We start from the raw sequence: 17,099 nt of genomic DNA, 5'->3' as shown, positions 1-17,099 counted from the left end.
TCAACGTGCAAAAATCAGTAGCGTTTCTATACACTAACAACAAACGCTGGGGAAAAAAATCAACACGACAATCCCATTTATAATAGCTACAAAAGAAAAAAAAAATCCCACCTAGGAATAATTTAGCTAAGAAAGTGAAATATCTCCACCAGGAAAATTATAAAATACTGATGAAAGAAACTGAAGGACACACAAACAAAAAAGTATCCCATACTCATGAATCAGGAAAATATTGTTAAAATGACTATGCTACCCAAAGCACTTTCTAGATTTAATGAAATTCCTATCAAAATTCCAGTAATGTTTTTCACATAAGCAGAAAAAAAAAATCCTAAAATTTGTATAAAATCTGGCCGGGTGCAGTGACTCGCGCCTGTAATCCCACCACTTTGGGAGGCCAAGGTGGGTGGATCACCTGAGGCCAGGAGTTCGAGACCAGCCTGGCCAACATGATGAAACCCCATCTCTACTAAAAATATAAAAAATTAGCCAGGTGTGATAGTGGGTGCCTGTAATCCCAGAAACTTGGGAGGCTGAGGCAGGAGAATCACTTGAACCTAGGAAGCAGAGGCTGCAGTGAACTGAGACTGCACCACTGCACTCCAGCCTGGGCAACAAGAGTGAAACTCCATCTAAAAAAAAAATGTGTATGGAACCAAAAAGAGCCAGAATCACCAAAGCAATCCTGGGCAAAAGAACAAAGCTGGAAGCCTCACACTAACTGACTTTAAAATATACTAGAAGGCTACAGTAACCAAAACAGTATAGTACTGGTATAAAAACATACACCTAGACCAATGCAACAGAATAGAGAAATAAATCCACATACTTACAGCCAACTGATTTCTGACATAGGGGCCAAGAACAAACACTGGGGAAAGAACACCCTTTTCAACAAATGGTCTGGGAAAGCTGGTTATCATTATACAGAAGAATAAAACTAGAACTTTGTCTCTCACCATATACAAACATCAACTCAAGATAAATACTTAAATGTAAGATTTAAAACTATAAAACTACAAGAAGAAAACATAGGAGAAACACTCAGGACATTGGCCTAGGTAATGATTTTATGGAGACCTCAAAAGCAGAGGCAACAAAAACAAATGGGACTACATTGAACTAAAAAGCTTCTGCACAAAAAAGGAAACAACAGTGAAGAGATCTCCAATGGGAGAAAATATTTGCAAACTCTTCATCCTATAAGGAACAAATGTCTGGAATACACAAGGAATGCAAACAACTCAACAGCAAAAACAAAACAAAACAAAAAGAATCCCACTAAAATGTGCACAAAAGATCTAGACATTTCCCAAAAGAAGACATCCAAATGGCCAAGACGTATATGAAAAAAATGCTCAACATCCCTAATCATCAGGGAAATGCAAATCAAAACCATAATGAAATATCATTTTACCCTAGTTAGAATGGTTATTACCAAAAAAGACAAAATAAGATGCCTTCAAGAACATGGAGAAAAGGAGTCTGGCACATTGTTGGTAGGAATATAAGTTAGTACAGCCATCATTGAAAACAGTATGGAGATTTCTCAAAACAAAACAAAACAAAACAAAACAAAAAAACAACTAAAATAGGGCAGGGTATGGTGGCTCATACCTGTAATCCCAGCACTTTGGGAGACTGAGGCGGGTGGATCACATGAGGTTAGGAGTTCAAGACCAGCCTGGCCAAGATGGTGAAACCCTGTCTCTAAAACAATACAAAAATTAGCTGGGCATGGTGGTGCACACACCTGTAGTCCCAGCTACTTGGGAGGCAGAGGCTGGGGCATAAGAATCACTTGAACCTGGGATGTAGAGGTTGCAGTGAGCTGAGATTGTGCCATTGCCCTCCAGCCTGAGCAACAGAGCGAGACTGTCTCAAAACCAAAAAAACAAAACACAACAAACAAAAAACAACTGAAATAGAACTACCATAAGATCCGGCAGTCCCACTTTGCATAAATACTAGGCATTTATACAAAGAAAAGAAAATCAGTGTATCAAAGGGATACTTGCACCCCCATGTTTACTGCAGCACTAATAGCCAAGATATGAAATCAATCTAAGTGTCCACCAGTAGATGAATGGATAAAGAAAATGTAATATATATCCATAATGGAGTACTCTTCAGCTCTTAACAGAGGTTAAGAGCATGATTCTGAAAATAGACTGCCTAGATTCAGATTTAGGCTTTCCAATTTACTAGCTGGGTGACACTGAAAAAATTTCTTGACAACTGTTTTCCAGTTTCCTCACCTATAAAATGAAAGCACCAACCCACATTGAGTTGTCATGGTGGTTAAATGAGACAATACACAGAAAAGCCCACAGAGCAGTGCCTAGCCCATAGTAAGCAGCATAAGCATCAGTTCTTATTATTTTTGAGACCAAGTCTCGCTCTGTTGCCCAGGTGGGAGTGCAGTGGTGTGATCTCGGCTCACTGCAACCTCCACCCCCCAGGTTCCAAGCGATTCTCCTGCCTCAGCCTCCCGAGCAGCTGGGACTACAGGCGCATGCCACCGTGCCCGGCTAACTTTGCATTTTTAGTAGAGATGGGCTTTCACCATGTTAGCCAGGATGGTGACAATCTCCGGACCTCGTGATCTGCCTGCCTCAGCCTCCCAAAGTGCTGGGATTAAAGGTGAGAGCCACCTGCCCTGCCAGTATCAGCTGTTATTAGTGGCAGCAATCATGAGAATGATCTTAATGGTTTCCCTAAATACCATTTATGTACAAGTACTGAACTAGAAACCTGAGACACAGTAGCAAGGATAGACTCAGTTCCTGTTTGCAGATCCTACAATCCAACCCAACAGAAGCAAGAATGGTAAGACATAAATTCAAGTCAGCGGGAGGCAGTATATGTGGTTAAGAACATGATCCTTGTTTAATCAGTTTGAATCCCCATTTCTGCCACAGGCTACCTCTATGATCTTAGGCATGTTATTTAATCCATCTCTTGACTCAATGTAATTGGTGTAAATAACTGAAAACAGTGATCATGACATAATTAAGAACTCAAATGTTGGATACAATTATTGTTATGACAGAGAAATACAGTGCTATAGAAATTCAGAGGAAAAGAACTAATCCAGAATTGAGTGAATCAGAGATATGTAGGAATTCAGCAGAGGGTACAGGAGGAGAATGGGACTGTTCTTGGCAGAAGAAATGATTCAAAGACCTATTTGGTTTTCTGTTCCTGCATGAGTCTGCTAAGGCCAGTGGCCTCCAGCTCCATCCACGTTCCTGTAAAAGGCATGATCTTTTTTATGGGTGCATAGTATTCCATGGTGTTTATGTACAACATTTTCTTACCTAATCTGTCATTGATTGGCATTTAGGTTGATTCCATGTCTTTGCTATTGTGAATAGTGCTGCAATGAACATTCACGTATGTGTGTATTCATGGTAGAATTATTTATATTCCTTCAGGTATATACTCAGTAATGGAAATGCTGGGTCAAATGGTAGTTCTGTTTTTAGCTCTTTGAAGAATCGCCACACTGCTTTCCACAACTGTCGAACCAATTTATACTTCTACCAACAGTGTATAAGCATTGCCTTTTCTCTGCAACCTCACTAGCATTTGCTATTTTTTGACTTTTTGATAATGGCCATTCTGACCAGTGTGACACAGTATCTCACTGTGGTTCTGATTTGCATTTCCCAATTATCAGTGTTGAGTTTTTCATAAGCCTGTTAGCTGCATGTATCAGACTTGATTCTGAGGGCTACAAGGAATAAAAGGACCAGTTTTGTATTTTAGAAAAATTGCCTTCTGCAATGTGGAGCACCAAGTGGTAGTGGGGAATAGGGAGAGGAATGGGGACTAGGGAAACAAAAAAAATGAATCAGGCGGCTATATTATATTTCCCTATCTTTTTCCCCAGACATTTTGGGTAGTACCTTTTTGGTCTCACATAATTTTCCAATAAAAAATTTCTACTCACTGTTTCCTTTCACTATTTTTAAAACTTTAAAAAATACTCAGGCCTTTCCACCATTGCTAACTTTCTTCATTTGTATTCACAATACTATATCCTGGTTTCATTTCTCCTTTCTTCCTCACCACTTTATCACCTTTCACATTAAACTTTGTTTAGTTTTAATGAGATAACTGTAGTATAATTCAGCAAAGAGAAGTGAAAAACTCAATTTACTATTGAATCAGGACTTGTACTTCTATTATTAATTTTAAAAGATGCAAGGAGCTTCTCTTTTTGTTACAGATACTATGTAGGGAAGAAAAGTCTACTTTTCAACTGTGAAAATATAAGAAATGAAAATGATTAAAGGGGAAATATATGACCTTCTTTGGGTGTTTCCAAAATTCCCAATAGTGAATTGAGCCAATACCACATGATAAACAAAAATATCCTTGCAATTGTTTTACTTGGACTTTAAAACTAAATATCTGTTCCATTTAATCCTTAAAAAATTTACATAGGTTAAGTCGCCATTTTCTCAAATACTTCTGCATAATACCTTGAACAATTTAGCACCTTAGGAAAAATGGTAAAATCAGGTAAGATCCCTTTGAAAACAAGGTTTTCCTCAAATCTATTTTTTTTTTTTTTTTTGAGACGGAGTTTCGCTCTTGTTACGCAGGCTGGAGTGCAATGGCACGATCTCGGCTCACCGCAACCTCCGCCTCCTGGGTTCAAGCAATTCTCCTGCCTCAGCCTCCTGGGTAGCTGGGATTACAGGCACGTGCCACCATGCCCAGCTAATGTTTTGTATTTTTAGTAGAGACGGGGTTTCACCATGTTGACCAGGATGGTCTCTATCTCTCGACCTCATGATCCACCCGCCTCGGCCTCCCAAAGTGCTGGGATTACAGGCTTGAGCCACCACGCCCGGCCTCCTCAAATCTATTTTTAAGCATATTGATAGATACTGTAACTATACCAGTATTCTTTTGGTGAGTGGTCTAATTGGTAAAATAGAAAAATTGAAATTTTCATTATTTTTCCATGTAAAAAAGGACTGTTTTTCTGAATTTAACCCCAATAATGAGAGGCACAACATAGGTTTCAGCAATTCCATAATAACATCTTTTATAATAACTAAAAAGAAAACAGAGGAAAATAAGATGGAACATGAAAATTATTCAATTAAAACCAAAAGTGCATAAAAGTAGCAACAGAAATAAAGAACAGATGGGCTAAACAGAAAAAATAGCAAGATTGTGGTCTTATAATTGAATGCAAGAGCTGGGTCTCAAAGAGCTTAACTGGCAAAAGGCTGTGCAGCTAACAGGTGTTGGGAACCAAGGTTCATGTAAATTGCACCAGGGCACAATACACTTATGATTCTGGAAGAAGTATTGAAGTTTTATGAAATTTTTAAAAACACATCTTTCATATAACTAATATACTTATGTGTTGAAGTGGCTCAGAGAATTGAACTTTGTGATTTCTTTCTGAATTAATGAACTGAGGAAGAATTTTAAATAGGGATATCAATTTGAGATTTTCCAGTTTCTACATTTATTCAATCAGCATGATGGTTTTTTAAAAAGTTGTGGGGAGGGGAAAGAAGAAAAGAAAAATAAACTATGGAATAGACTTCACATAATATCTTTTGGTAGCCATTTGTTGCAGCTGATTTTATCTTAGTTTTTGGTTTAAGAAGGACCTCTATATATGCCTATGGCTATTTACTCTGTTTAATGTACCTGCCTCCTGTTATTTTTTCTGTATTTAGGCCAGAAATTGCACATATTAGTTTTACAGTACTTTATTTAACTGAATTACTTGCCTGCTATCAGTAAGCAAAATAAAATGACTTTTCCAAGGTACTCAGAGATAACACCTTCCAACTTGAGGGCAAGATTTTCTCAGCTAATTTCACGGTTATTTTTATGTATTTTTATCATTCTTCATATTAAGCTGTTTTCTGGTTTTAATTAGATAACTAATATAATTTGACAAAGAGAAAAGGTGAAAAACTAAAAACTTATGATCAAATCAGTACTTGTACCTCTATTATAATTCTGAAAGATGCAAGGTGCTTCTGTTATCATAAGAGATTAATGAATACCATAAAGAAAAGTTTGTCAAAAATATCTTTACACTCTTATTAACAGCTTTACTATTCAGAAAAACAAGACTTTATTATCTTTATAAAACTAGTTGTGAAACTGGTTAACTACTGAATTATTCTGGTTCCATGACTGAACTGGTTCTGTAGTTGAACTACTGGAAATAATTTGTAAACATAAATTTCCTAATGATTGACATAAATTTATGTTATTTAAATTTTTGCTTCTTGAATACAGTACCTTAAAGAAGTTACTAGAACTGTACTTTTCTAATTTTAGAACCATATGCAAATTTTCCTCTTTCTCATCAAAACTAAAAAAAAAGTAACTCTATTACATGAAAAAAGTATTCAATAAAGAATAGGTCAAATTTTTAAAAGTAACCAAAAAAAGTAACTTTATTATATGAAAATGAATTTTCAATAAAGAATAAGCCCAGTTTGTTCAGCATAAGCACAAGTTATATCCATGTGGAGTCAGATCTTTGAGGTATAGACTTTCAATATATCCTATATGCATATTCTCAGTTCCTGACCAATACTGTATGGGAAGTATTTTCTCATACACTTGGATAGTGAATGTATTAAAACTACTGTGGCCAGTACCATAGAAATCTCCTAACTCTTTAAACTAAGCAAAAATAAAGAAAAAAAATCACTACACATTTACATTTTAATAACCAGTGCTTTTTAGGGGAACAGCAACACAATGCTTTAACCTTTTCCAACTCCATAAGATGCTTTTGCTTCATACCATTAGAATAAAGCATAAACTCACACTGAATTTAACTGCCCTATATATTTTATGAAGCAAAGTTAGCTTTTATTTAAAGAAAACATGTTGTCCTTTTTGAAGTCTTATGACTTCTAACATAAGCCTTCTAACATAGTAAGTTAAATTCAGGCCAACTATATTCCCTGCAATTTTGGAGGCCGAGGCAGGTAGATCACTTGAGGTCGCCAAGAGTTTAAGACCAGCTGGCCAACATGGCGAAACCATGTCTCTACAGAAAATACAAAAATTAACCAGGCATGGAGATGTGTACATGTAGTCCCAGCTACTCGGGAGGCTGAGGCACAAGAATCACTTGAACCTAGGAGGCGGAAGTTGCAGTGAGCTGAGATCGTGCCACTCTGGCCTGGCTGGGTGACAGAGTGAGACTGTCTCAAAATAATAACAATAATAATAAATAATAAAATTTGTAAAAGAGTAAGTTAAATTCAGTATGTCAATTTGCCAAATTAATACAAATCGTTTCATATAAAAAAGTTTTTTCTTTGCTGAAGTATAAGTTCAGATTGATTTCGTTTCATTTTTGCAAAATTTGATTTCTTTCCATTTTTGCAAAATTTCTTCATTTTAGAACCATATGCAAACTTGTCCTCTTTCCCATCAAAACTAAAAGAAAGGTAACTCTATTACATGAAAAAAAACAGGTACGTCTAGTGAAATAACAGGTCTAGACAATGGTTATCAATGGCTGGTAATATCATAGAGAGACATAAAGCATTATGTGCATCTACCTGATGGAAGTATACATGCCACCACCTAAAAGTTTTCTTGCTAAAAATTAAATAATTAAACATGAACCTAACTAGGCCTCTAGATGTAAATGTCTCAGAGGAGAAATAAAGGTGACAGAGGAATCTGTTAATACCATGCTGCTGAAAAAAAGGACCTAATTTCTTCAGTGAATAAATTGCAAAGGAGGAAAAAGAGGGAGAGGGAATCTGAAAATTATAAGAGATTTAAGAGACATGGCAACCATTGGGAGGCTGAGGTGGGCAGATCATGAGGTCAGGAGTTTGAGACCAGCCTGACCAACACGTGAAACCCCGTCTCTACTAAAAATACAAAAATTAGCCAGGCCTGGTAGCGCATGCTTATAATCCCAGCTACTCAGGAGACTGAGGCAGGAGAATCGCTTGAACCCGGGAGGCAGAGGTTGCATGGGCAGAGGTTGCAGTGAGCCAAGATCGCACCACTGCACTCCAACCTGGGCAACAAAGCGAAACTCTGTCTCAAAAAAAGAAGAAAAAATAAAGAAAAAGAGAAAGCGACACAGCAATTAATTGCAATCTATAGACCTCTTTTAAATCCTAAATTCAAACAAACTTTAGAAAGCAAAATAAAAAACTGAGTACTTATGAGACAATTGCAGAAATTTAAATAATCACTGACTCCTTATATTATTTATAATGAATTAATACTTTTGGTATGATAATGGTACTCTGTTTTGGAGTTTTAAAAAGAGTATCTCTCTTTTAGTGCTGGGTGTGGTGGCTCACTCCTGTAATCCCAGCACTTTGGGAGGATGAGGGAGGTGGAACACCTGAGATCAGGAGTTTGAGACCAGCCTATCAACATGGTGAAACCCCCGTCTCTACTAAAAATACAAAATTAGCTAGGTGTGGTAGTGCATGCCTGTAATCCCAGCTACTTGGGAGGCTGAGGCAAGAGAATCACTTGAACCCAGGAGGCAGAGGTTGCAGCGAGCCAAGATCATGCCATTATACAACAGCCTAGGCAACAAGAGCGAAACTAAAAAAAGAATCTTTCTCTTTTAGAGATACACACTGTTGAAGTATATGATATATTTGGGATTTATTTCAAAAATAATCTGGGATTATCTAAAAAATAGTCTGGGATGGGAGGAAGGGGAGGATGTGGAATATATATAGTTAGCAAACAATTAGCCAAGTTGATAATTATGAAGCCAAAATATGGGTACATGAGAGTTTATTACACTTTGTTCTCTACTTTTACATGTGCTTGAAACTTTTGTTAATAAACTGTTAAAAAACAAATGTCTAACAAATGCTCATGGTCTTACCTTATCTTTAGGTGAAGAATGCTTCTTGGAAGCTCTAGGTTGAGGAATATTTTCTATAGTAACACTGCCACTGCATCGATCATGATCTGTCTCCTGTAAACTTCTATATTTATTCATTCTTCCCAAAAGTAAAGGTTTTGAAACCTATGTAAATGCCAGGTACGTAACACAAAACTTCTTTAGCAAATAAATTCTGGATGTCCTCATCTTAAAATTTCTAACTGAGTTGAAACATAAAAAATTAACACATTCTCAAAATAAAAAGTGTTTAAGAGTTTAAATTCCTTGAGAATAAAAACTATTATACTTTATGCATACGTACACAAACCTCCAAGCCCCTAGACTCAATTACAAATACAAATTCAATTACAGAGAAAAAATAATGACTTTCAGATATCTGGTAATATACTTGACAAATGTTTAAATAAATTAATAAATGTTATTCACAAAAGCCTCGTTATTAGTTTTCTTCTCCTTACCCTTTCTTCTATTATAGGAAGTGAAATATCAATGAATGGATCTTTCACCATGGAGATCTTAAAAGGAAAACACATTGAAAACTTCAGTTAGAATTCTAATATAAACACATAGTTTTGTAAAGTACAAAGAAATCAAACTTCCTTGGCAACCTAAAATTTTATGTTAAAAAATGTTCCTGAAACAAATAGTGATTTAATTGGGTACTGCAGCACATTGTTAATTGAAACAAGATATTCTCAAACATCAGTGCATGGTCCAGTTGAATTTTATATTACTGTCAATATGACTGGCCTGTAATATTTAAAATAACTTAAAAATAAACTGTTTAATAAAGCTGATTAAGTAAAGAGACTAGACATTTTTGGTGAGCTTAGGGGTATAACATAAGTAAACCATACTATGTTAAGAAAAAGCCATGAAAAAAAAGCAGAGAGCTTGGCTGTCTTTTGTAGATTCTTTAGGATAATTCTGTTTTAAAAGATACTCTCTATCTTGTGAGAGAGAAATCAACTTCTGTGTTGAATAGTCTAGAAACTTAAAGAATCATGGCCATACATTCTGTGTTTCAATGTGGCAGGCTAGAATGAGATATAATTTATAATCCTACTTTTATAAGGCTAGAGAAGACAGAAAAATACTCCATAATCTGGGACAGGAAAATGAATAAAGACTCCTTTTACTATTAAACCTAACAGAAATTTAAACCTGTTATACTCTAAGCTATACACTTTCAGAAATATTCCTTACCAAGCAACTGAAAATCTACAAAATTTCATACATGCTTTAAGTTGTTAAAGATGGCATTCAAAATAAAAATTATTAAATTCAAAGATGAGTGAAGTCTATACAAAAATCTTTAATGTCATAAAAACTTTAAATCAAATGTGATATAACCACCCTAAATTATATTAACAAATTATTTCTAATGGAATTACTTTTTTTTGTTTTGTTTGAAACTAAGTCTTGCTCTGTCACCCAGGTTGTAGCGCAGTGGCACAATCTCAGCTCACTGCAACCTCTGTCTCCTGGGTTCAAGCAATTCTCCTGCCTCGGCCACCCAAGTCATTGGGAGTACAGGCACCGCCACCATGCCTGGCTAATTTTTTTGTATTTCTTTTTTTAGTAGAGACAGGGTTTCACCATGTTGGCCAGGTTGGTCTTGAACTCCTGACCTCAAGTGATCCACCTGCCGTGGCCTCCCAAAGTGCGGGATTACAGGTGTAAACCACCATGCCCAGCCTGGAACTACATTTTAGAGCACTGCAATGTAACACAGTAACTCTCTTCACAGAAGTTTCTCTCTCACTTCAAACAGCTAATGAGTTTCAGTATATTAAGATAGGTATGTCTTAATATATTGCCTTATAGGTGTGTCACGAGGAAAAATAAGATAATGCAAAAACATGTTTACTTTTTAAAATACATAAATTATGAAATCTACTTTCTAGGAGTGTAGGGTATAAAAAGACTTTCAAGAATTATGTAATTATCTGTCACAAATTTTAAACATGACTGCTAACAATTATATGTGAAAGAAAATATAATAAAAATGATGTGATTGTAATCCATTCCATCCAAATGAATTCTACAGTACCTACATTTGCACATTCTTCACACATGACCGTGCTAGTTAATTCACCAATAAAGATCCGATCTATGAAGTTCATTTTCACACCTTCTTTTCCATATGCTGTAAAAGTCATACTTTTTAATGCAAAAAACATGTCAACCATCCATCTAATAGTATAATATGCTATCTTCTGGTTATTCAAAAGAAAGTAATGTGAATAAGATAATCTGTACTACATGTAATAATATATACTATATATACAATGTTCTAATGTCTTCCTCCTTTACAATTTTGTAGAGGAATTACAACTATCAACTACTTCAGTCTCCAAGAAATAATTAACTGTTCTTAAGAGGTAAAACAAACAAAGCAATAACCACTATTCATACCACACCTCAACCACTCCCATTAAAACTTATAAACCCTCATGTCTAACCTATAAGTATACAGAAGAATAGAACAGGAGATTATGCTATCAGGACTAGGGATGCCAGGATCACAGCTATGAAAATAACAGAGCCGTAAAAGGCAAGTGTAAGGAATTAACATAAGCAATTAAGAACTCAGTTAAAAACATGGTTAAGTTTTTAAAAGTTAAAATTATTCTACTCAGGAAATATTTATAAATTTTAAAAAGCATGCCTATGAGTTGCTTTAAAATAACCTGAGGTTGGGAGAAAATAGATTAAACATAAACCATGAATGCAGTTTAAGTTGGGTGGCAGGTATAAGGGGATGTATTATACTATTCTCTCTACTTTAATAAAAATTTGAAACTTTCCATCATAAACCATGGGAGGAAAAAGTACATTAACCTATTCACTCCTCTTTCAAACTTATTTTTTGAGCCTTAATCTTCAAGTTTCATACAAATAATATTTAAAATCATTAAAAATATTATTTAGAGCACTGCATGACAGAAAACATATATCTGAATATATCAATAAACATTAATTAAAGTTATATTTGGAAATAGATAATTATAAAGATATTTCATTAAGAAAAACTAAAAGGGACTGGAAATAGAGATTATAAAACTGGAAAGAGGGGAAAGAAAAACTGGGCTGTTATTCTAAACATCCACGAGATGGCACTATCTCAACACAAAAGAACAAGGCATACTCGAGCATCTACATTTTCAAAAAATCTTGAACCCTTAATTACAAAGCACACAATAACAATCATGTATGTTTGTTTGTAAATTACAGACATATAACACATACATTATAAAACTACAAAAACAAAAGAAAAAACACAAATAATATTTTAAAATGTCGTCTAAAATGATGACTTCGTGCTAACATTAGTATCTCAATGCAGAATATACACTTAGGGCAAGTTATATAAACCCACACTGTAGTACTGATAATGATAAATAACCAACTTTAATTAGGTAATCATCATTTGGGGCTCATATTTTTACAGATGAATAGCAAACACGAGGCATAGGCAAAGTGCACTCAAACTTGACTTATTAGCACTCTCTTCAATAAATGGTTTCTTTGCAGAAGTCTTTAGAGCACTTAAACATTTTGTCTAGTTAAATGTAAAAAATATCCACAAATCCACTGATCCAAACACATGTCAAATGATACAACATGACAGATATGAACTTCCAAGTGTGGTTGCTACTTTCCACAACTTTTCAAGTTTCCCTTAGAAGATCTCACATAAAGGTATCAGTATCGATCTGTGTATTTGGAATTAGCTTTATTTTTTATAAATTCACATGAATACATTCTATCATTTTCTGTGTTTCACTCAAGTATTTTTCAGGTATCACAGTAACTATGCCCTCCTTTTAAACTACTACTTTGTTGTATTAGTTCCTAATGCTCAGTTCTTTTTCCAACTAAAATAAAATGTTAATATTTTCTTCTAGAAAAAAGTTTTAACAATTAAAGAGTCAACATACCTTTGACTTTTTTTCTAGTTTCATCATCAGCAGTTTTAGTAGTTGGGTTGTTAAATGCTTTTAGAATGCTAGCTTGTATTCGCTGCAAGACAAAGTTAATAGATTCTGGTCTATAATAGTTAACTCAGGCTTCATCCTAATAAAAGTACTTTCAAACAGCAAGGTACACTGTGGATCTCAATTCCCTAGTCTGAAATTAAAATGACCAAACTTGTTTAAAATGTAATTTCTTCCAGGTCTCAAATTCCATGAATAAATACCTCTAGTGTCAAATTTTCCCAAGTCAGAATTTCTACATTTAGGTTCTCTCTTGAATTTAAGGTATTTTTATCAGTGTACAAAAAGCAAGCAGCCTAGTCCTGTTTTTCTATAGGCTTAACGTCATTTCCCTTCTTTCTTCCTTCTCCCTGTCCCTAAAATGATGCTTGTTAATTAGAACCAAAAAAGAAAATAGACCATATAAAATTTATTGTCTATGAAGAAGACCTTTCTATATTAAGAAGCTATTAACCTGTAATCCCAGCACTTTGGGAGGCCGAGGAGGGTGGATCACGAGGTCAAGAGATCGAGACCATCCTGGTCAACATGGTGAAACCCCATCTCTATTAAAAATACAAAAAATTAGCTGGGCATGGTGGTACGTGCCTGTAATCCCAGCCACTCAGGAGGCTGAGGCAGGAGAATTGCCTGAACCCAGGAGGCGGAGGTTGCAGTGAGCCGAGATCGCACCATTGCACTACAGCCTGGGTAACAAGAGCGAAACTCCGTCTCAAAAAAAAATAATAAAAATAAATAAATAAAAATAAATAAAAATAAAAATAAAAAAGAAGCTATTAAGCTGGTTACTATAATCTCTATGCTATGTGGACTACCTCATTTATATATACATATAACTAAAGTAAAAAATGATCAATTAATGTCCATAGCAAGAAGAATCCCCCAAATTTTAATTATGCTTTTATTTGAACTTAGTTATCAATAATGATTATATCTGCAGCAGCTCTCAGTAAATGACAATGTTTATATTAAATATTTCTACATCTCTTGTATACATTTTAGGAAAGATCCAATCTCGCAGAAAAATTTCAGAATAAAACTATATATTTCAAGAATAAAACTTAATAGGTGACCTTTTTACATTAACTATGCCCCTCATTAGTGGATGAATTTTATCTTCCCAATTCAGATTATGACAGTAGGATGAGGGAAAAGTTTGTTAATTATCTTTCAAAAAATTTTTATTATTTTTTCTTTTGTGTGTGAGACTCTTGCTTTGTTGCCCAGGCTGGAGTGCAGAAGTGCAATCACTGCTCACTCTAGCTTCGACCTACCTGGGCTCAAGTGATCTTCCTGCCTCAGCTTCCCGAGTACCTGGGACTACAGGCATGCACCACCACACCTGGCTAACTTTTAAAATTTTTTTTAGAGATGGGGTTTTGCCATGTTGCCCAGGCTGGCCTTGAGCTCCTGAGCTCAAGCAAGCCACCTGCCTCAGCCTCCCAAAGTGCTGGGATTCCAGGCATGAGCTGCCACACGTGATTTTTTCTTTTTTTTTTTTGGTAGAGACAGGTTCTTCCTATGTTGCCCAGGCTGGTCTTGAACTCCCAAAGTGCTGGGGTTACAGGTGGTGCCTGGCCCTTCCTATCTTTTAACTGGGAAAGATCACTATGACATATTAAATTTTAAAAAGTATAAAGTTATATATACAGTATATGCCACCTTTGGAATAAAGAAAAAAAAAAGCATAAAGGAAGAAAGACAAGAACATGGGATATAAGCAAAAGCAAAGCCAAAACACAAGACAGGCAAAGGGAACTCCCACAAGCCTGGTCAGGAGGACTTCCAGAGTTACACCTGTACATCAGACATGAAGCAGTGAGACTTATGAATCAGACATACTGTCAACACCAAGATCCTCCTCCGCCATTATAACACGCTCTTAAACTGAGAACACAATATACAGAGAGGGAGGTGCTCATATTTATTCTCACTGCATGCCCTGCTGCCTGGATGAGCAGAAGACACATGTGACCCTTCAGAATTGTTCTGTTGTGTATCATTTATATTTCTTCTGTTGTTTTTAAAAACACATTCTTCTCCAATAACTGTGAAACCAAGTTTCACTTATCATTAACTGGCCTGTGATTAACACATATTTCCTTTAACTGCTTACTGTTCTCAAGCATATTTTGAAAATTAATACAAGATTCAAAACACTTAAATATTTTACAAAATAGGGGATAAAAGCAAATATAAAGCAACTCATACCATGTGACATAATCCTGAAATATATACTATAAAGAAATCAAAACAATAAAATGTCTCCCAGAAGCTATTAAATATTGAAATAATTTCCAATTTGAACTCAATAAATTTAAATGTTGATATAATTCAGACATTATCTAAGCTAAAGTTGACTTTCACACCTTATAAAAAGAATTTATTAACTAAGTAAGCAAATTAGAATGCTATAAATTCCATGCAGGAGAAATATTTAATGAACTTAAATGAAAAATTCCAATAAATACCAAGGTTCACCTATAAATATTTCACATATTATCATAAATAACCTTTCAAACAACTCAAGAGAAATACTTCTAACTCAACTTAGTAGGTAAATTTATCTTGCAGTTTAAACATTTTACTAATTCAGATATGATTTTTTTATATGATTTAATGAACCTTTGCTATATATCCTGAAATATCATATCACTGAAAAGAAGCCAAAAAGTTACCAATTTGAGCAGCACAGAAACAGCTAAAAAGCTGTGATTACACTCTAAAAAACAGTACAATGAAATTGTTTACATTATTAACTTTTAAATATTAGACTTTTCATTTTTAATTTCTATCCTAACAATGAATTTATATTCTCCACTCTAAACTGTTTAAAAGTTAATTAATTGGTAATTATCAAGTTGAGGAAAATAAATGAGTTTAGGTCCATATACAATCCCTCATCGTTAGGAGTTGGGCTTTGAACAATTTAGGTTAAAAGAAAGATACATACTTGGTCAGGAAGCTGTTAGTAACTGTAGCACTTAATTAGCAATATCAAGGTTCAACTATTTCAAATCTCTACCTTAAACTTCTTTCAAAAACAAGAATGAAAATAATGTACAGCTTAAGTTACCTAAGATATTCTGCCTTTAAAATAATTCTAACCAACAATATATGATAGTAACATGTCTTTAATAAAAATATATCATTTAGTGACTGCTCCAATTAGAAGGAAAAAACAAGCACAAATTTATAAATCAAAAAGACTGCCTTATAAAAGAACTACTTCTAGGAAATCAGATTTTGTACATAAAAAATTTACAATTTCTGCACAAATAATCCCTTTAACACTGTATTCAGCAAGGGTATATCCTCAACTTTGTAGTTCAGGAAAGACTTTAATGAAACCATATGAAAGGAGGTCAGTAGTTTTTCATCATTACTAAAAGATTCTGGTGGCAGACATAACGCTGTAGCCTTTCCTCAATCAAGAAACACATGGCAGTGACACACTACAACAACAGCACGATTAACAGCTGTGGAGTTCCCAGGCCAGACAATGCAGCTCCTGTCCCAATACTCACTGTAGCTGACCGCCAGGACTGTCCTCGCTTATGAAATTGAATAGATCCATAGACTTGACATTTTAATTTTACTGCACCATCTAAAGCCCTCAAATAGTGCAAGAAAGATAAGAGCTTTGAAAACCAATGTGTCCCGCTGTGCTGCCTAAGATACTGTGCATCCCAGTGCACCATTATGACAAAACAATAATTTAATTATAACAAAGACTGCTATCAAATTACAGAGATGAAATAGAAAAAAAATCAGAGGGAAATATTTTACTGTTCTATTTATAATACCATCAGAAAAAAACCCAAAGACATAATTTTAATCCAATCACATGACTTTTAACTTCACTTATATAATTTTCTTTTTTCTTTTTCTTTTTCTTTTTTTTGAGAACGAGTCTCACTCCCTTGCCCAGGCTACAGTACAGTGGTGTGATGTTGGCTTACTGCAACCTCCACCTCCCAAGTTCAAGCAATTCTCCTACCTTAGTCTCCTGAGTAGCTGGGATTACAGGCATCCACCACCATGGTTGGCTAATTTTTGTATTTTCAGTAGACAGGGTTTCACCATGTTGGCCAAGCTGGTCCTGACCTCAGGTGATCCACCCACCTCAGCCTCCCAAAGTGCAGGGATTACAGGTGTGAACCACTGTGCCCTGCCCACTTAACATAATTTTTAAT

At 35.1% G+C, this 17,099-nt stretch overlaps 1 protein-coding gene across 9 annotated transcripts in view; it reads right to left on the bottom strand.

Moving 5' to 3' along the window:
• USP45 (ubiquitin specific peptidase 45) overlaps positions 1–17,099 on the bottom strand; it is an 80,360-nt gene that overhangs the window by 18,232 nt on the left and 45,029 nt on the right. For 6 of the 9 annotated variants that reach the window (XM_074397674.1, XM_074397673.1, XM_074397679.1 and 3 more), the window contains 4 exons: positions 12,847–12,928; positions 10,960–11,051; positions 9,361–9,417; positions 8,882–9,025 (listed from right to left, as the gene is read on the bottom strand). In XM_074397674.1, the coding sequence (XP_074253775.1) occupies positions 8,882–9,025; positions 9,361–9,417; positions 10,960–11,051; positions 12,847–12,928 (375 nt within the window). The remainder of the gene's footprint in view (positions 1–8,881; positions 9,026–9,360; positions 9,418–10,959; positions 11,052–12,846; positions 12,929–17,099) is intronic. The other 3 variants (XR_012517229.1, XM_074397677.1, XM_074397678.1) reach the window with 1 other exon arrangement.

Source organism: Saimiri boliviensis, chromosome 4 (assembly GCF_048565385.1).
Source record: "Saimiri boliviensis isolate mSaiBol1 chromosome 4, mSaiBol1.pri, whole genome shotgun sequence".
In the NCBI taxonomy this organism is placed as follows: domain Eukaryota; kingdom Metazoa; phylum Chordata; class Mammalia; order Primates; family Cebidae; genus Saimiri; species Saimiri boliviensis.
Note: the sequence above shows the minus strand (reverse complement) of the source record. Positions and strands in the feature narration are given on the sequence as shown.